We start from the raw sequence: 20,761 nt of genomic DNA on the forward strand, positions 1-20,761 counted from the left end.
CAGCCCAGCCAGTGTTGGCCCGGCCCCGGCCCGACCCTGACCCAAACTTAGCGACTCACGGTCTGGTGTTAGCAGAGTCCTCAGGTGCTTCATACGGAAGTGCTGCTCCAACTTTGCCTGAAGCCCATGCCCAGTGCGGTGCTGAGGCTGAGCCTTCCTAGGGGCTCCTCCTACGTTCCCAGTAACCGCTAGGCCACCCCCCTGCCCGCACACCCCCTGGGGAACTCTCTTCCCAAATGCAAGTCACTGCCAAGACCTGCCGGGTCAACCCTGTAACATTTATGGTCTACATCCCTCTGTCTGTTCCCACTGCCATGACCCTTCCTGGGGGCTCCCTGTCCCCCTGAGATGGCCATTTAATGCAGTCCTAGGGGCATGCTTGCAAGGTTGCCGTCACTCAGCAGTTAGTGGCCCAAGTCTCCCACCCTGTCAGCGCAGAGCTGGGCTTGGCCCTCCCGCCGTCTGAGCCCCCATTGCCCATGCTACTGCCCTCACCACCCACCCAGCCTGCGGGCCGCTGGTCTTCGCTGTCCTGCTCTGGCTGGAGCTCATGTTCTGAATAATCACCTTCTCTCTTGGGGTCCCAGGGGACTGAAGTGGCAGGGTTTGGTCTTTGAGTCCTCATGGCCCGGCCTTGCCATCATTCCCACCTCCCACTCCATTCTCCAGTACCCTCTGTCCTAACCTAAAGGGACCCTGGCCCTGCCCCTTCTCACCTCAGGACCTTGACTTGGGCACGGGACATGGCCAGGGAAGGCTTTCCCCTGAGGTGCTGTCTCCAGCAGCCCTTTTCACAAATCCATCTTGGGTTGCCCTAACTAGAATACTTTTCTCCTTCTCTGAAATTCCCTGGCACTCTATCTGTCGAGAAAGGAGCCACCGCCTTTTGCCTTGTGTTTTAGTTATGAATATCCGTGTCCTGTCACAACCCAGGCCCCATGCTCCTCCAAGGCTGGATCATATCTGATTTCTCTCTTTATCCCCCGGGGCACCTCACCACCTGCCTTATGTTCAGTGGGTGCAGGTACTTGTTTATTTGTGGAAGGAAGGGAGGGAGGAAGGGAGGAAGGAGGGTGGGAGGGAGGAAGGAAGAATGGGTAGAAGAAGGAGAGAAGGAAGGGAGGGAGGAAGGAAGGAAGGCCAGCCAGGATTGAGACAGACATTAACTGCTAACAATAGTGATGATGATGATAGTGGTGAATGCCTGTTGATTACTTCCCAACACTGTGCTTAGTGCTTTACATGTATTATCTTAGTCAATCCCTACAACAGCCATGAGGGGTACAATTGCAACCCCTTTTTACAGGTGAGGGCCCTGAGGCTCAGAGAAGCTAAATTAGTTGCCCAAGGTCCCGCAGCTAGTAAGTAACAGAGGCAGCATTAGGATCCACATCTGTCAGTCTCCAGAGACAATGCTCATGTCCCCAGATCACCACCCATCTAACACCCCTACCACATGATCACTGCCTTTGCTTGAACTCCTCCAGTGACAGGGAGCTCACTACCTCCGGAGGTAGTACTTTCTGTCTTTGGACGATACTAATATGGCCCTGGAGGTTCTTTATGAGCTAGTAGGTGAGACTTCATAGGCTTGTTAGGTGCAGGGGAGGCAGACAGGTTTGACTCACAAACTGTGTATGAGGGCAAGGTCCTCTGGAGAAGAGTTTTCCTGTGTTGCGGGACACGCATCAGCTGGACAGGCCAGCACACACAGGATCATCTTTTCTTCTCTCCATCCCAGAGTACACGATAAAGCTGTCCCCCACTGACTGCCTGGCTTGGGCCATCTGTCCCAAGCGCTGTCTGTAGTCAGCGGGTAAAGCCCGTGCAAGCCTGGCCTGGGCATAAAGTTTTCCCAAGGCGACCATCTGCAGGTTTGGCCATGGAGCCTCATGCACGTTATGGCAAAGGACAGATGGCCACAGCAAAGCACCCCAAGTGGGCAGAGGCCGTGTCTCCCATGGGAGGGTGGGCCCAAGCCCTCTTGGTAGAGCTTTGTGCCACAGCCATTCACCTAGGCCGTGAACCTGCCCGCAAACCCAACATTCCAAGAGCAAGAGAAGAGAAGCCACGTGGAATCCCAGGCTGGTCCTTGAGCTAAAGAGGAGCCAGCATTGCTGGGAAGCCGGGGTCCCTGCCTGGGCCCACCCAGCCTCGTTGCTCTTCTCCTGAGGAGGGAGCCAGACCTGGTGAGCCAGCCACTTGGTAATTAAGGAGGTGAGTAGGCAGAAAGTGCCGACAGCTTATTGAATAAGTACTTAAAATGCATTTGACAGCCTTCATCTCCCAGAGGAGACAACCCTTCATGGGAGGATGCTTAGCAGGAGTCACTGAATGGTATCAGAGTCCTTTTTAAATTGAATTGAGGCATCTCTGGCTACTTGAATATAATGGATTTGCCAATTAATTTTTTCCACTAGTACCTTAAACCCCAGGTACTTATTCAAATCTCGGGCCGGCTCCCATCCCTCAGAAGACTCAGTTCAGCATTCAGAGTCCTGGAGGGGATTTTGAAGCATCCTGGGCAGGGCTGAGGGCAGGGAGGACGGAGCCACATGGCTCCGCTCACTGTCTGGTGGGGGCCTCTCCCAAGAGCAGTGCTCAGCTGTGAGGAATTCCCCGCTGACCAAGGTGGAGGGGCTCTCAAGGCCTGAGAGGAACAGAGGCAGGACTCCCCCGGGGCCCAGGACAGGCCGCCTGACTTACCCTGCGGCTGTGAGCACAGAGAGGGAGCTACCCAAAGTGGCCGTTAGAAAGTGAAAATGTGCGATGAAGACATCCCAAGAGGGTAAGGAGCCCTTAACCGAGCCGAGGAGGAAATACAGCTGAGAAAATGCGGCCGCACTTGCAGCAGGCTCCCCGCTACGGGGAGCAGCCTCCTCCTCCTCCCTGCTCCCTGCACAGCCCTGACCAGGAGGCCACGTCCACTCACGGAGGGTCCCTGGAAACTGGCGCTCCATGCAGGGTCTGCCATGTGGGGGGAGAGGGCGCACTCCAGACGGAAGTTCGGGGCCTGAGATCAACACAGCTCTAGGCCTTGGGCTCCCCAGAGCACACAGGCCACCCCCCAGGCTGCAGGCTTCCTGTTGCCCGACCGCACTGAGGAGGGGCACCCACCCCAGAGGATGCCCCCCATCAGTTACTTCCCTGCCTGCTCCTCCCCTCCTCTCCCTCCTGCTGGTCCTGAAGATGCCAGGGCTGGGTGTGCCCTGTGGTGAGTGTTCCTGGTTCAGCTTACTCCACAGCCCTACATCCGGACAGACAGACAGGTGGGAAGGCCCCGAGTGTCTGGTGGGAAACATGGATGGGGCCCAGGAAGGAGGTGGGGAAGGAGAATGTGCTCCATGGTGGCCTCAGCCCTCCTGCCTGCGGCCAGGCTGTAAGGCCACATATGCACACGCACACATTCTGGCCATCTCAGGCCTTGCTCGGTCTTCAGGGGATTGACGCTTCCTCCCTTCACTGATGCCCGTCCGCAGTCACCCTGGGTGACCAGTAAGCACGCGCTGCTTGAGAGACTGAGCAGTGGATTTTCCTGGCACTTGAGCGCCAGAGCCCCAGCAGTGCTGGTTTGCCCTGGTTTGCCCCTCTGCCTTTTCATGAAATGGCAGCTTTCCTGGCGGCTCCCCTGTGCTCTGCCGGGGCCTCTTGCCTCCCCCCCAGAGGGAGTCCTGTTCACAGTCCGCCAGGGTCTGCCCTCGAAGGCCTGCCTGCCTCAGGGTCCAAGTGCACGTAGGGGAAAGCCAAAGCCCGTCTGTTCATACGCAGTGAAGGCTTCTGGTTGCACTCAGCTCTGGGTCGCTGGTTCCTGTCTCCGTGCCGCAGGGACAGTGGGACGGAATCTCCAGGCCCGGTGGCTCTGGCCGTTCCTGGAGTTGTCAAGCTTGAGCAGGAACCCATTTTAGTCTCTCGAGCGAGATCGGGCCCCTGCTCCCTTGTTTCCACCTGCTTGTTCTGCTCTCCATGTTTGGGTATGAAAGTGCGAGAAACCGATGTGTGTGGTGCGGTGGGGATGCCTAGCCCGCTCAGCCGTGTGCACAGTGACCTAGCTCCCTTCCTCAAATGGAGCCCTGACGGGAGGGGCGACTGGCTTGGTGCCCACGCAGCGCCGCGGTTTGGATGGGGACTTCCTCCCCCCACTGCCTCCCCTCATGCTGGACTTGTGCACACCGGGCAGGCACACGTCCAGCCCAGACACGGCCACAGCCTGGGCTGCGTCGGCGTGTGTGAGCCCGAGCGCGTCCGAGCTCACGGGGTCTTCTGCAGGCCCATCCCAGTTATAAATCGCCCTGCATGGGGAATAGATCTCTTCATCCCTGAAGGGAGATTCACGAGCGGCGAGTGCCGCCCAGGCCGCCTGGTGTTTGTCATCATTCCCGAGACATAAACTACACCCCAATGCCTCTGCCCTCCCCGGTAGTGCTTCACACATCATCTCCAGCTCTGCATCCTGTGCGTGCAGAGACCCGGCAGCTTCCGCCTTGCCTGCCGGCCTCCCTGCTCCCTGGATCTGGGCTCGCTCCCTCTCCTTTTCCCACCACCACGCAGACAGCCATGCGGTGGAGGAAACGAATATTTCTCCAGGAGTAAATTAATAAAAATCATCTGAGGAATGAGCTAATAAAGACGGTGTGGTGTGAGAAAATCTCTCTGCTGAGAGTTAGGCTGTCAATTAGCCCCACGGGGTCCCTGGCAATAAACGGACAGGCCTTGAAGAAAGGGGGCCAGTGCCACCTGCTGGAGCTGCGCGGTGGTGCCGCCGTGAATCCCGGCAGCCTGGCCCCTCCTTGCAGATCCCAAAAAGCCCAGAGAAGCAGAGCAGCCCCCAGGAGAGGCTCCCGACTGTCAGCTGCCCAGCACAGACCCAGCCGCGGGGAAGGCGGGGGGGGGGGAGGGGGGGGCGTCCAGGGTCAGGTGCAGGTTGGCAGGTCACTCAGTGTGAAAACCCCTCCCCCACCAGGTAGGAGGCCCACCTGGCCCCTGGCCTGCTCTGTGTCCTTGTACAGGTCTCTTACCTTCTGGGAGCCTTGGTTCCTCATCTGTAAAGGAGGAACAACCATGCCTCCTAGGACCCTGAGAGAGACATGTGGACGTGGCCAGTCTGGCGGGTGCCTGGATGCACCCCTCCTATGGCTCACACTCCTGCCACCTGGGAATCGTCTGCATCTCAGTCAGCCCTCCCGTTCTGATAAGTGGAAAGCATTTTTCTCTGTCTTAGAGTCAGATTTCTGAGGCACAGAGAAGTCAGCCAGCCTGAAAGGCCCCACAGAAGGCAAAACAGTTCAGTAACCAAGGTCCCACCCCAGAGGACCCCCAGCCCACTCCATGGCCTCTCCTCTACCATGGTGGCCACACCAGGGAAGAGACAGGTGTGCCTGCAAGGAGGACGACAGGGGCGTACCGTCCCACACGCCCCTTCACACCCACCACTCACTGCCATCAGGGGCTCAGAGCCTGGGCACCCGCTGCCATTTGGCCATGACTCTGAACCTCTCCCCGGGACGGGTGTCATACCAGGCGAGCACAGAGAGGGCTGCTGGGCTCTGGGCCCTGTCGGTCAGCCAGAAAAGCCACCATCGTCTCAGCAGTTTCCTAGACTGAGTTGATTTTTAATTTATTATTAAGACTAGAAGAGACCCACAAGGACATTAGTCCAACCCCTTCGTTTTACAAGCAAGGAAAAGAGGGAGGTAGGAGAGTGACGTGCTTGCCGGAGTCCCGTGGCCAGTAGGGGACAGAGGCCACCGGGAGGTCTGCTGCTGTGGGTAAGCGTTCCCAGGCTCAGGGCTAAGGAGCCGCCTGCTTGGCTGTTTTGAATTATTGAATAGGCCTTTATGCAGATGTCTGGGCAAACGTACCCCAGTAAATAGCTGTGGGAGGTCACTGTACATGTTGTGGTGAAAACAGAAGCAGCACATGAAGGGGGGGCTCGTTGGTTGCAGTCTACACAGGGTGGCAGGGGCACCACCACTGCCCCCAAGGTCCTGGCCTGCGACCCTCCCGGGCCTGCACCTCAGGAGGGCCCTGGGGTCCACGGGGTGCTCAGTCGCTTTTGGCCTTGGTGTGCCGCCTTCCGATTCCCTCCCCCGGGCCAGCTGTCCGACGGGGACCAGCACACACTGCTGCTGTCCAGGCACAGCCCGGTGTGGCAGGGGGGAGGGGGGGTGCCAGAGCAGGAAAGCAGCTGGCGGTCCTGCCTGCAGAGGACACATGAGCCCCCCGCAGTGGCTGGCTCAAGCGTGAGCAACAGTATGCTTCTCGTTCAGGGAAGGAAGGTCGAGAGGATTTACTTTGACCTCAAATTGTGGTTTCAGGTTGGTCAGTTTTTTTTTAAACACAAACTATTTTCTCGGCTTTTGGTTTTACTTTGAAAATGGTATCTCTAGGGATAGGTGCCTTCCACTGAATAGAAGCACAGGTCAGAGGCTTGATCTCTGGGGCTTCCTGCCTGACCTGTGTAAGAAGCTATGTGTTCAGGTGCAGGTGTGCCCGCCCAGGCTGGGCTGGCTGGGGTCAGTGCCCAGGAGCTGTTGCTCCAGAGGTGGCTCATCTGTGACCCAGCAGGCCTCGCGAGGGACCGGGGTAAGAGGCTGAGAGACGGCACTCCCGTGGCCTCCAGGGGCAGCAGTCAGCAAGTATAGATGATGTGTGGGTGGGCTCGACAGCCTGGGAGACAACAGGACATAGTCAGGTGCCCCAGGCAGGGTGGCTCAGCTGAGGCTCAAACATGGAGCGTCCTCTGCGGGTTTGTGTGACCTGGGGTGCCCAGGTCCTGGTTCTTGAAGAATCTGCGCTCCCTAGAAACAGATGCCCCAAGAGTGTGTCCCAGGAAACCTCCTCAGAGTAAACAGGCACCTTGATGGTCCATGTGTCTACCAGCCCCAGCCAGAGACATCTCACTGGTTGTCCACTGAAGCCGGCCAGGGGCGAGGTGGGCTGTCATACGGGCTGATCGCGGGGGCTCTGCCAAGCCCAGCCCCGGACACTAGTGGGGAAGTTCTGAGGGAAGGATGTAGATTGCAGACGGGCCTCCTCGGATCACCCCAGGGAAGGAATTAGCCTGGGTGGAGGAGCTTCCTGTTCGGGCAAGCCTGATGCTTAAGGAGGTTCACGGCCTCCCCACAGCACAATCTCAGAGCCACAGGCCCACCTGGCATGCTTGTCCCCCCACAGTCACTGCCCCAGGCACCCCGGTCTCTGTCCCTGACATCTGTGCCTTCCCCCACGTTGTTCCCTCAGCTTGGAATGGCCTTCTCCACCTTGTCCACAGGCAGCTGACTCCAGATGATGGTGCCCACATCGAACGGCCCTCTCCCGGAAAGCCCTCTCTTGGCTCTGCCTGACCAGCAGTTGGTCAGCGTCTTGTGATTTGGTGCCCCCAGACCCCTGCTGGAACCGTCCCCTTTCCTTGCAGCCCGGTGCAGGGACCCCGCAGGCCTGTCCCATCGAGGGCAGCAGCACGTGTGGAATAGGTCAGCGTTGTTGGCCCCTTTAGATGCCTCTGGCACTCTGTGGGTTTCAATAAGAAGACGCCACGGCCATCTGTGCTTGCGATCTGGAATCCCAGCCCGCGTCCCACCCTCCTGCCCAGGCCTTTGCCTCACTCGCTGTGCCGTCAGCTGAGACTCCCAGTGACTTTCAGTGCTGCATGCTTTGCAGCCCTTTCTCCCATCCTGCCACTCCGTGCCCGTGGGCAGCATTTCCCAGTTGTGCAGGTGCAGAAAGTGAGGCCTAGAGCCCCAGGCTGGGATTCGCACCTAGCAGGTCTGTTCCCCGCGTACCTCCCCATCTCCCTAACTCCCTCCAGACATCTTCCTTCCCAGGCACTTCCTTGGCCACTTCCAGAATCCATATTTCAGCACCTCACACTGCCAGCAGCGGGGGAATCAGCACGTGGTTCTAAGTTTGGGGAGTAAGTGGGATGCTTGGGGCTCCCCCATGCAGCTTGGATTGTGCTGGTCTCCTGTTACCCCAGAGGGCAGCTCATGGGGGTCTCTTTCTCCAGAAGAAGCTTGTTAGTTCAGAGCCTTGGGATTTGTGGGATGCCCCGTCAGTCGATGTGAAGACCTGTGGCCACAGCCTCGTCTGGGGACCTAGCACTCTCCCTGGACACCTGCAGCTGGACTGATCAGACTCAGAGGCCTCCCGTGGGGTCACAGGCCCACCATCCGGGCGGACGCCTGTCTAGGGAGTGCAGAGGGCACCCAGCGGTCTGTTGCCGCCCTGTCCTGCCGATCCGACGGCAGGGCCGTGATCTCCATCTGCCAATAACACGCGTGTGCACACAGGCCCGTGACAGACTGCGTTCCACCAGAGCGGCTCCTCTGGACAGCAATTTGGCGCTCTCCTTTGGGGGAGCACTGCTCTTTGCGGTGTATCCTGTGGAATTAAGAGAGCCTGCGAGTGTCACTCCAGGGTTATCTCTGCTTCACTGGCTCTGATGGCAAAGATGCACCTCCGCCCAGTCACTTGTAATGACACGTTTCCTGAGCAGGCGAGACAGAGGGGCGGACGTGAGCAGGCTCTCAGGCCTCCGAGTCCTCTGCCCTCCCTCCTCTTGCAGGGGGTAGGGGGTGCCGGGGCGCTCACAGCTCGCCTTGGCACAGCCCTAGAATTTAGGTCAAGTGGGACGTTGCCAAGAACACTGACCAGGGGGGGGAAGGCCAGGGGGTAGAAACTCTACCTGGAAAACGCAAATTGGATCTTTCACATCACTTCTTTCGATAGTTGTGGATCCTGGCCAGGCCCAGGAGGGAAAGCTGCCTTTTGGTCTTTTCTCAGGAAACGACCCAGCTGCCACCACCGCCAGCAGCCCAGAGTATTTACCAAAGCTCGGAGGTGTATCTCGTGTCAGACCTGGTCTTTCCCCTTAAGGGTCCTTGAGGACGTAGCGGCAACTCCAAAGATGAGCAGAGTGTCTGAAACAAGGTTGAGAGACTACTGACTGTCCAGCCGTCATGCAGAGAATGTCCCCAGAGGCTGTGCTGAGGCCACACTGGCCGAGTGACGGGGCAGGTTCAGAGGGAAGAGTGGGGGCAGCCCGGTCCCTCCATTGTAAATAGGCGTGTTTCCCTGCCTGCTGTCTCTTCTGCTCACCTTTGCTGTGTGTCCTCTGTAGGTCCCCAGGGCCGACATCAGTGCCTAGCAGATAACTGGTGCTCAGGAAACACTTTCTTTTCTTTCTTTTTTTAATGTTTATTTATTTATTTTGAGAGAGAGAGAGAGAGAGAGAGAGAGAGAGAGAGCAGGGGAAGGGCAGAGAGCAAGAGGGGGTGAGAGAGTCCCATGCAGGCTCCGTGCTGGCAGCTCACAGAACCATGAGATCATGACCTGAGCCGAAATCAAGAGTCGGACATTTAACCAACTGAGCCACCCAGGTGCCCCAGGAAATGAATGTTCTCGTCCTGTGTTGGGAGTGTGAAACTCGGGGTCCTTGGATCAAGAATGCCACCTGTACCAATAAAACTGCCTGGCAACACCGGAGCACAAGCTAAAAAGCAAACAGAAGCCTGCAGCCACACTACAGACCCACTCGAGCAGACCCGCTGTGCAGGGAATGCCCGGCCAGGGGCTCTGCAGGGCCTTGGGCCTCGAGGGGCTCAGGCGGGTACCCGGCGGCTGACCTGAGCCCTGGGTTGGGGCCAGCACGTCCCTTGTCTTGTCCACAGCTCCGGCCCAGAAATTAGTTGGCACGGCCCTCCCCATCAGCCTGGGGGCTGCCGCTGATTCCAATGGTCCTCACGTTCGTTTGCCTGCACACGGTCGCTCCACACAAGGATGTAATTAAATCCTTTGAACAGCACTTTGGGACGTTTGAGGATGCAGGAAAACTCTATGGAAATGTAAGCTGTTGTGTGCAGCTGGTTTGCCCTGCGGTTTCTGTCAGTGCTCACTGCTCTGTGAAAATCACCTGAAAGGAAGGTGAGGAAGGCGAAGCCAGGAGGGAGGCCCGGCCGGCCCCGCTGTGCAGCCTCCAGCCTGCCCTTTCTGGGACCCGGAGCACTGTGGAGCAAGTGGCGCATCCCCGCCCGCCCCGCGTGTGCCCTGCCTAATCCCCTGGCCCTTCTCTCCCCAGGAGCTGCCAGAGCATGACGAGCTTGGTCAGCAACACCATGTCGCCGATCAAGGACGGGACCTCCTCTCTCCCCCGGAGGCAGAGCTCGTTCGCCAGGCCCCCGCTCCGCGCTCTGTACGACCTGCTCATAGCGCCCATGGAAGGGGTAAGTGCCTCCCGGGGCCAAGAGGCTTCTAGGCGTCAGGACGCATCATTTACCGCTCAATGCCCATGTGTGCCCCTCAGATACAACATGGGCTCCTGAGACAACCGGGGTGGGGGGGGGGGAGTGGTTTCCAGAACACAAACCTCTGTCCAGCTTCTCAGTCGGTGTTTGGAAGCGCTTTCTGGGTTGGCTGCTGGTTAGTGCGTGACGCCCCGGGTTCCAGCTGCCAGGCTAAAGTCGGAGCTCTGCTCCTTTCCAGCCAGGCACATCTGGCCTCGGCTGCGTCAGGTACACGGTGAAGTGCTGCCCTCCTCCCTCCTCTCATCAGACCAGACTCCGGGAGGCCCAGGGAGGCGCGGGGCTGTGCACACGCCCACCGTGGTCAGCAGCGAGCGCGCCATCGGCGTGGGCCCCGAGCAGATCCAAGAGGGCTGTGCCCGTGGCTCTGTCTCACCCTGCGGGACTGCTTCCCCACCTCCCACCTGTCGTCCGAGGGTCTTGCCAGAGCAGCTCATGCCAGGGCCGTGCTGTCTGCCGAGAACAGATCCGTCGGCCCCTGCCACCGTCAGGGGCCACTGACTCCACCCCAGAGTCCAGCATCAAAGACACCCTTTCACTTCGGATTTCTTGAAAAGGTTGAGAACGGCCCCTGATGGGTTTCTGTGGCTCTGGTCTTCGCACATCATCCTTCCATCTGGACACGGTTCTCCGCCTGGGTTGGGGAACCCAAAGGGCTCGGGGATCTTTTGAATCTGAATGGTGCACCTATCAGATGCGTTTGTATGTGACTGTGTGTTAGTCTTCTCTGGCTGCTTTAACAAAACGGTGTGGACCGGGTGGTTTAGAAAGCACACATCTATTTCTCATGGCTCCAGAGGCTTCAGGTCCCAGGTGAGGGTGCCAGCATATTCAGTTTCTTGGTGAAGCCCCTCTTCCTGGGTGCAGACAACCCTCTTCCCACTGTGTCCTCACACGGAGGCTCTGGTGCCTTCCTCTTCTTGTAAGGGCACCGGCCCCATCATGGAGGTTCCGTTCGCATGACCTCATCTAAACCAAATTATGTCCCAAACCCCCCGCCCCCCGGCCAGTACCATTCCACAGGGGGCTAGGTCTTCAATGAGTCCCTGACAGGCAGTCCTTAACAGACCCCACGGAGAGCCCAGAGTGCCTGCATCTGTGGGGGCCCGGCTCTCAGACAGGGAGGACGTGCTTGACGGGCCCTTGGACAGCAGGCCGCCGGCCTTCCCAGCCCACACGTCCTGGCCGCTGTGTGCAGCCAGGTGGGAGGTTTGTCTTGCAGACGTTGGGGTGGCCCCTCGGCAGCACCCTCGCCCACTTCAGCCTGCTGGCAGAGGTGATGTGCCTCCTCGGGAAACCCCGCGTTGACAGTGATTCCTCATCCCCAGGAAATGCAGAAGCATTTGGCCAAGGACACGTGGCACTCGCCCGGTATTTTTCAGGAGGCCGTGCCCCCTGCCTGGGCCCTCCAGACTTCCCTCACTCAGGGAGCCAGGGGTGGCCGGCCGTCTGGACTCCTGTCTGACGCTACCCTCCCCTGGCTGGGTGACCTTGGCCAAGCTGTTTCTCCTCCTCAAGTACCTGTGTCCTCATTAGAAAATGAGGACGACCCCACAGAGTGTGTCAGGTCAGAGCAGGGCTGGGCTTAGCGGGATCTGAGGGGCACGCAGGGCAGCAGAAGCAGGGAGAGTCCCTGGTGAGAGGTGGCTGCTGTGACCCGGTCACTGCCCCTCCCAGCACCCCAGGCCTCTGGGCCCGTCAGCACAGAGGCCCAGTCCTGTCTCCTCCTTTCCTGCAATGCGCTGGGCTGTCCTGTTCTTCTTAGGACCGTTGTCCCCTCGGCGTCCTCTTTTTAAGGAAGGGCCAGGACTGCAGAGAGCGCCCCAGCTCAGAGCACCTCCGACAGCATGCTATCAGAGTGTGATTTGTGTGCCACATCTCAGGGAAGCAATATACACCTGTACCCTTAGGCTGATTTTTCAGGTTTTCTTTACTGCCATCAGTCGTCACAAAGACCGTTTTGGTGACTTACTACCACTCCCTGCCGCCCTGAGCTCTGCATCGTGCGCTGATCCCCCGGCCCCTCTGAAGGCTATTGGGACCCTCCATTCTTTCACTCACTCGGGCCTTCTGAGTGAGTGCATTTCTCCTTTTGCACCTGGGTCCCAGATTATTTAGTCCCTGCACGTGCAAGGGGCTGGTGGGAGCGGTGAGGAGGGGCAAGAAGGGGCTGGTGGGAGCGGTGAGGAGGGGCAGGGGGCGGAGGGCAGAGGGGGAGACTGGCTGTGACCAAGCGCGTACTTGGAAGCTCAGGTCACCTGGAGTTGACGAGCTCCTCGCCTCTCTCTGGGCCAGCTCACGTGCACCCTCCTCCTTGAAACCTTCCTTGCCCTCTTTTCCCACCACCCTGCAGGCTTCATCCCCCTCCCCACCAGCCACTGGGGTTCCATGTATGCCCCGTGTCTTTCATGGCACCCCATACCTCACCGGACTCAGAGCTTAGCTCTTGGCAAGCCTCACCTTCCCTCTCTTGCTGCCCACCCCACACTCCCTGAAGGCGAGGATGGTCCCTCATCTGTGTCCTCAGCAGCTGGCACAGGGCCTGGGACACGTTGACACTCAGTGATGTTGGTGGAATGCTGCACTTGCTGTTTGGGACTAGTCTGTCATATGAAGCAGAGGACCCAAGGCACAAATCAGCCCTTGGGTTTTCTGTGGCCACTTTGCGGCACTTGAGAGCTTTCCCGGAGGTCGGGAAGCAGGAGGAAGGGGCTGGGCCCGCTCTTACACACCTTGGAATCCAGTGAGACCCTGACCCCGCCAACCCGCAAGGTGCCAGGATTCTAGCTTACTTCAGGGTAGGATCATGCATGCCCGCAGGGGACCCACACCCACCCCACTGAGCCAGGAGAAGGTGGTGACTGGGGAGGGTAAGACTTACGGCCCTCAACAAGTTATAACAGCGAATGAAATCAGCCTTCGTGGCATTACCCAAGGAAGGGAAAAGCCCCGCCACCAGACCCACTGGCCAGCATGCAGTTCAGGAACTACACTGTACGAACACATGTGACAGAGCCCCACGCGCCCACTTTCGGGGTGCAGTCTGAGCTTGACATGGGGCATTAAGTTCGAAAGCGTATCCTTAGTCCCTGATAGTTAAACTCTTTTCTTTTGTGGCCGAGGTGTTCAAATACCGTGAAGGAGTGTGGGCGGCCTCAAAGGAGCCAGAGTGAAACCTGTCAAAGGCCATTAAAGTAAATGGTCAGAGCAAGAGCTTTTCCCAGGCTCTCTGAAGGGATACGTGGTGTTTCAGTAAAAACACTTGACTGAGAAGTTTCATCCATTCATTCACCAGGTACTTGTTGACATGTGTTGGGGACACACCGTCCCGGACACGGAGGAGGAGGTGCGAAGCGGGTGGCTATCCCGTGTGGGAATGTCAGGTGGGATGGGCTGCAGCGACGCCTCCTCAGAGGGCCGCCTAGGTGGAGGAGGGGGCCTGGAGCTTCCTGTCACTTCCTGAGGCCAGCACACCCGCCTGCTCTGGCGGCCACTAGAGGGCGATAGGACACCACCCGCCCGCTCCCGGCCCCGTCAGCTCCCAGGCAGGGTCAAACCCTCTTCCACATTTTCAATGAAAAGACAAATCAAAGCCGAAGGTCCAAGCTTATGAATCACTGACACTTCAAGACTAAAACGATTAGCCTCTTCACATGGGGCTTATAATTATTTGAACAACTGCCTTTGTTTAGCCCCAGTCCTATGGCTAAGGGACTAGGTCAGACAGTACGAAAAGTGGAACAAAATAATATTTTACCCTAGGCTTCTACCAGTATTTGATTTAATCTGGCTTAAGGGAAACCCTGCCGTGGCTCTTTCCTGGAACCACGCCGTCCTTTGCTGTCAGGGACGAGCACGTCCGGCTCTCTTCCAGGAGGGCCCGGCCGCATCTGCACGTGACCCATCATCAGACATTAAGTGAAGTCCTGTCTGACACCCACGAGAGGAAATGTCACCGAAGAAAAGTTGCAAGTGCTTAGTGTGAAAGGGACTGGACCCTGTTTGTGTCCCTGGCATTCATTTTTACTCAAACTAGAGTAAAAGACAGTAAGCCATGCTTCTGGGCCTGGACTTAAGAGGCCCCCCTGGGCTGCTCAGGGGAAGCCCTTGTTCACTCAGGTCCCAATTCACCCCCTCAGTTTGCACACGGGGCTTCACCCAAAGCCAGAGGCTGCTTGATCAAGGTGCCAGACGTAGAACAGGGAACTGCCCAGGATTTGCTCGAATCATTGTCCACAGGTCCAGATTTGGGGCCCTTTCAGGATCACTGGAGTTTGGACTCCTTCTAGTTATAGTGCCCTGTCATCCTTATCATTACTTCCATTTACCGAAATTCCCCGTTTCCTGTATTTACAGTCGTAAAACCAAGGTTGTAGGACAGACTGAAAGAGTGAATGACCAGGATAAGAGGGAAAAGTATTCCTGGCCCGCCTGTTGACGTGGGCTTACCTGTTTCAGGATCGCAGAAACGTGCTTAAAACTTGCAGTTCAGGTCTGTTAGGTTGGGAAACTGCCTTCCTGAGCACCGGGTCTCTGGGAAGCATCTGAGACCTCTCATCAATGCCTGCAAGGTGCGGTGGGGACGAGGAGGGGGGGGAGTGGTGCGCAGCTCAGCTCTGCCTGGGTTGTACCTTGAATTATTGCTCTGGGGGAGAGGACTCTTGCAAAATCCAGTTAGCCTGATAAACCAGTTTACCCCAGAGCAATGCCCCAGGAGACAACCACCTGGGTGCCTGTTTTGTACATAGATTGAAGGTTTGGAGATGGCCAGGGAGTATTTGTCCCTAGAAACAATCAGACCTACACTCCAGACTGCGGAGTGGAAGATGAGGTCCTTGAGACTGGCATGCTCAGGGCTGGCCGCCCCACCACCAGCCTGTCTAATGGATTTCTGAGTGAGACATCTGCAGTAATATTCAAACGAGGACAGCAAACATTTCTACAACTGATTAGGAGACGGAAAAATGGAGGCAATAAGCTAGCTCCATTCGGTTTCTGGGGCACCAAAACCGGCGGGGAGAGCAGGCTCCCATGAGGTGAGTGCTGTTCCCACCTGGGCCAATGCTGGCTTCTGGCTCTGTTCGAGTGGATGTTCCACAGCGGCTGTCCCAGCCTCTCCTGGCAGGTTCCTGCCCCTGAGGGCACGAGGGCTCATTGTTCCCAGGTCTGTCGAAAAAGAGAAGGCCACTTTTGTCCAAGGCCCCTGCGGCTTACGCAACCCCTCTGGCTGATTTAGCTGGAGCTGAACACTCCTGGCCGGCAGACCCTTCCGGCTCTGGCTGGAGGATGGTCACTTTTCCCCAGGACCTAAATTCCGAACCCCTCCCTTTATTTGGTTCTTCAGGCAAACCAGTGGTCTGTTGTCTGGCCAAAGAACATAGTCGAAGGGGTTGACCCGTACTCCTGCTTTTCTTGTTGGATTGCAGTGTGTACAGTCCATAGATTTTAGTCATGGTCTAAGCGTTACTTCCAACAGGTTTGTGATATTTGCTGAGACCAGGTGCAGCCTTCCCTGATGCCGGGATCTCCCAGAAACATCACGGAAGAGGTTTCCCTACCTTAGAAAGGTCTGATCAATTCACTTGAGCAAAAATACGAGTCAGGAAGAAAATCCCAAGCCTGTAACACAGCTCTGTAGTGGCCAGATTGCAAGCAGTTCTTGCTTCTGGAATCCTTGTAGACAGTAAAGTCCATTTTATCCCAAATCGAATCTGCCCGAAAACTCACGGACCCAGGATCAGGGGTGTTTATTCCTCTGGTCTGTGATGCTGTGGCACTCTGAGGGGCTTCCTGTGTCCTCTAGTGACAACGAAGCTCCCTGTACATGGAGGGTGCAGGCGGATCCTCCGAACCCTGGTGACCTGTGTGCAGCACATAGCTCTTAAGCCAGAAGCCAGGACACAGGCATCATGGAGTTTACCCAAGAAAAGGTGGACACCAGGGAAGGTGTGGTTCAGCCCACTGGGTAGCAAACTGCTGGTTTGGCCAGGCTGGAGCACGTCTTGAGCTGCTGGCAAGCAAAGGCCATCTCTGCGTGGGGGCAGGTGGGCAGACAGTCGGCTTCCAGTTGGCAAGGGTATGCAGTGAGAGTCCAGGCGCCTGCCGGGGCAGGGGCCTGCTGAGTGCACAGGGTCCCCAGGACCTGGTTTTCATGTGGAAAGGGCTGTGGGAAGGTTATCGCCAGGCCAAGACTGCAGGGTCCCAGACAGACACGTCCTGGGCTCCGCTGCACGTCCCTGCACCTACCGCTGACCTAGGCCTTCCCTTGGCATTGGCCCTCCGTGCCTTCCCCTGAGAAAGCTCAGCAGCGAGCTTCCTCCACAGGAGACCTGGCTGCAGGAACCCAGTCACAGGGCAGGTGTTGACAAGGTGCCAGGAGCTGAGAGTCTAACAGCCGCTCACACCCACCTCCAGGGTGCCCGCTGCCTGCCCTGTCTAAAGGAATAGCCCACCCCCCCCCGTGCAAAGACTGAGCTTAGCCTGAGTCCATTCATTGCCAGGCCTGCCTTTTGGGGCACTCGGTCTCTCCCTTTTCCATCCTGGGCCTGGCACACACTGGGATGGGCAAGGTCACTGGGGGAGTAGACAGGTTTTAGCACCCCTGGCCTTCTGATCTTATGCTATTTCAAAAGATCCATTTCTAGACACTTCAGAAGTCAGAAAGTCTGAGTCTTTGCTGGAATTTGTTGGAATGTATTAGTTGCTGGTGTGGGGCTGATGCTGAGCCCGTTATATTACAAGCCCAGGACTCTTAAGAAGCCAGCAAATACCCTTTCTAGACTGACATTCGGAGGCACAGAGGAGCCTTTCTTTGAATTGTCTTTCCTTTTTCCATCTAATAGATGACATGTAATTTGGATAGAGACATCACTTTATTTTCCATTTTCAAGTTCACATTGGATTATAGCTAATCTTTTGGTAAAAAGGCAGTGCACGTGTATCCTTGGAGGCAGAAAATTCAGAAGACAGTTTCCAGGGCATCTTTTCCAACATGTTCAGTCCGTTCCCCATATCTTTTAACTGGAGCTGTCAGTCTGCTGTGGGGCCTGTCTGCCCACAAGCCAGTGCTGCTGTCGCCTGCCTCCTTCCACACTGTCTGCACAGGGGTCCCATTCAGGGCCCCCACCCAGGACTGTGCGCATGTGCAGCTCAGTACCAGCCATGAGGCACCATTCCAGGAGAACCCAGACCTCTGTATCAGACCCAGACGCAGTCCACTCAGAGAAAACTGTCCCCATCTCCAGGCTAGAATTCCAGAGACTTCCCTCTCCTCACGACCGAGGTCACTCTTCACCAAGTCCCGGCAAGTCTTCTGTCCCGTTCTCTCCGTGCTGTCTCCTCATCTGCGTTAGCATGCACAGCCCCATCCCCTGTGACGCAGGCCTACCTCTGCACATCCATCGGAGGCTCCTCAGCAGAGAACGTATGGCAGGTGCTTATAGCCGACATGAGCCGTGCTTTCCTGTCTGACCTCGGGCGGGGCCCTCCCCAGCCTGCCTTCCACGTCTCTCCCCAGCCTTGTTCTCTGCTGACCTCACGGGCCTCCTCTGCCCGGGCCAGGCCCTCCCCAGCCCTCACAAGCCAAGGCGGCCTCCTGGCAGGGCCGTCGTCATGTCCTGGGTGGGTACCGCCACCCTCTGGGGCTGACATTTTAGGCTTCTGTGTTAATACCACCTCGTTCAGTAAGGGATTCTTATGTACATTTTCTGAGTACACCGTTGTAAGCTTGCGAGCAGGCCCGGACTCCTAACTTCTCTGGCTTCCCCCCGGTCCACAGTCTTCCTGGCTGATGGAGAAGCTGCCACCTGGTGAGGGAGAGTGACTCCCAATAGCAGGGCCACATGACGTTGACTGCCCCTCGTAGAGATCAGAATTTATTGTCAGAGAAGACACCCATGCTGCCTTCGGGGACATGACATCACCCACGTTTAGGCTGGGGCCCCCGATAAGGTCTTGCAGGCAGAGTTCACAGAGTCCGTACAAAGACCCTTCCAGTGACGCCTCTCTGAATGGCCTCCAGCCTCGGCATTACAGCTCTCACTGGCCCAGGACCCCTCTGTTCATTCTGATCCCCGCGTGTGTGTGCTGTCGTGACTGAGGGCTTGTCCGGGAGTGGTGTGGGTCCCGGGGAAGCCCGGGACCTATGGGGTGACAGCCAGTAGAGACTTATCGGGGGCTTCGGCCCCCGGCAGCTGGAGTCCCAGGAGGGCCTCTGAAGGTGGGGCCTGTATCTCATCCACCAAATGCCTGGTGACCCTGGACCAGCCGAGAGTGGGCCTGGTTTTGCACATGGCAGTAGCCCGAGCTCCCACATTGCCCACATGTCGGGCAGGGAGGCCCCCGCTGAGCAGTGAGTGGTTGTCTCTGGTAAGGCTGCTGACCCATCAGCAAGGTCGGGGCACTGCCATCCAGGGCAGCTTTCCAGGGCCACCTCCACCTGCAGGGCCGGTGGGGGGGGGGGGGGGGGCGGCCCTCAGCGTGGCCATGGTGGGTGGGGACTCCCACCAGGCCCAGGGGACTCCCAAGCCCACAGGCACCTGGCCCTCCTCGCCTCCCTGGGCCCACCCAGAAATTCATCACACAGTGTGACACAGCCCACTTCCTCCTCCCTCGGTTGTACAGTGATTCCTTTACCCCTTCTTGGGAAATAGCTCTTAAAGTGAACAGCAAGCAAATTGGCCTAATAGTTTTTATCTCTGCTTTCTTTCGATGCATCTAGAATTTTTAAAAAGTGAAAGAGCCACAGGGGGTTTGTACGGACTGAATGTCCCGCCGGGCACATGTCACTTTGGGTTAGCTGAGTGCCTTCTGCAGCCTCGGTCGAGCGCCCGCAGCAGCACGTCAGACGGATTAGGCGCGCACATTCACTCCTGCGGAGCACAGGCCAGCAGGGGTGGGGGTGACGGGCGTCTGGCTGTGACTGTCCCCAGAGCCAGGGTCAGGGCCAGGGCCAGGGCCAGCCGGCAGCCGGATGCCCCGTGCTCTCACTCAGTCTTCTCCCCGGGTAGGCTCCGGGTGGCGTCCCCTTGTGTGGCAGTGGCCTTGGCTTCGTCTCTGTTCACACTCAGCCTGGGCCCAGTAACGGTGTCACAGAGGAATCACGCCTACACTGCTCTTAGGGTTTTCGGACCAACGTGGCATCCTCTGGCTTGGCCCTCGGTAGTAAATGACTCACAGGGCTCTTTCTGGAACAATTCCCTGCCTCCCATAGACCTACTGGGGCCAGTCCTGGTCTTCGTGGGACACCCCCCTCCTTGACTGGTGACCTGGTCTCTCACCCTGCCCTGCCGACTTAAAAAGACCGGCCCCCTGGGGCGCCTGGGTGGCTCAGTCAGTTGAGTGTCCGCCTCTTAATTTCGGCTCAGGTCATGATCCCAGGGTCATGGGATTGAACCCCACGTCGGGCTCTGCGTTCCATTTGAGATTCTCTCTCTCCCCCTCTGCCCTTCCCCCGCTCGCATACACTCTCTAAAAATAAAATAAAACACAGGACTGGCTCCCAACCTCCCCCTTGGGTGGGGCCCGTGAGGCGGACAGAAGCCCCCACGGGGTGGTGCTCCCGTGGGCAGCGCCCCAAGCCACCACCCACGCTCCCCACATGGACGCTTTGGGCCTGCCCAGTGCTTCCTGGGTGCATCCGTGTATGTGGCTCGGCAACGCCCGGTGCAGGCAGGTCCCCACCTGCCGGGCCCCGGCTCAGGTGTCCACGCTTCCCGACAGGGCCTGATGCACTCCAGCGGCCCCGTGGGCCGGCACCGGCAGCTGGTCCTGGTCCTGGAGGGGGAGCTCTACCTCATCCCCTTCGCCCTCCTGAAGGGAAGCTCCTCCAACGAGTACCTGTACGAGCGCTTCGCCCTCATCGCCGTGCCGTCCATCCGCTCCCTCAGCCCACAGGCCAAGGTAAGCCTCGCACCCACCGCGGTGCCTCGCGGTGGGGTGGGCGCCCGGAGGACGGTCTTCCTGGCCAGCCTGGGCTCCTGAGGGTTAGGGTGTGATACCTTCGCAATGTTAATGTTGTTGTTTGCGGCCCAGTAGGTTGCCCTGGGAGTAGATCCGTCCGGAGGTCGGGGGGCAGCCCTCCTGACCCCTGACCGTCCTTTGCTGTCCCAGGAAGCCGTGATGTGTGTCATTTCTCTCCAGATGTCTTTGCCGTGACATCAAGGTTGGGAGCTACTCGGAGGCACCGGGTCAGGCCCGAGGCCAGGCTGAGTATCTGAGGAACGTGGTTTCCCCCGGCGCCCCCGACCTCATGCTGACCGGGCGCTGAGTTTGCCCACGGCGGAGGGGCCGCAGACAGGGCTGGCGGACACGTGAGATTACCGTCAAGTGGAAATGGGTCTCACAGGCCAACGAAAGAACTGAGTACAAACGAGGTGGCTTTCAGGGGACAGACAGGGATTTGGGTCTCATTCCGCACAAGAGTCAGTGTGAGAAGCGATGTCCACAAAAATCAAGAGGGCGAC

At 58.0% G+C, this 20,761-nt stretch overlaps 1 protein-coding gene across 4 annotated transcripts in view; it reads left to right on the forward strand.

Annotated features, from left to right (window-relative positions):
* The window catches only part of TTC28 (tetratricopeptide repeat domain 28), a 640,216-nt gene that overhangs the window by 599,202 nt on the left and 20,253 nt on the right, over positions 1-20,761 (forward strand). For all 4 annotated transcript variants that reach the window (XM_086682176.1, XM_086682177.1, XM_086682178.1 and 1 more), the window contains 2 exons: positions 10,076-10,220; positions 20,019-20,198. In XM_086682176.1, coding sequence (XP_086538302.1) covers positions 10,076-10,220; positions 20,019-20,198 — 325 coding nt within the window. The remainder of the gene's footprint in view (positions 1-10,075; positions 10,221-20,018; positions 20,199-20,761) is intronic.

This window comes from Puma concolor, chromosome D3 (genome assembly GCF_028749965.1).
Source record: "Puma concolor isolate L17-30 chromosome D3, mPumCon1.1.hap2, whole genome shotgun sequence".
In the NCBI taxonomy this organism is placed as follows: domain Eukaryota; kingdom Metazoa; phylum Chordata; class Mammalia; order Carnivora; family Felidae; genus Puma; species Puma concolor.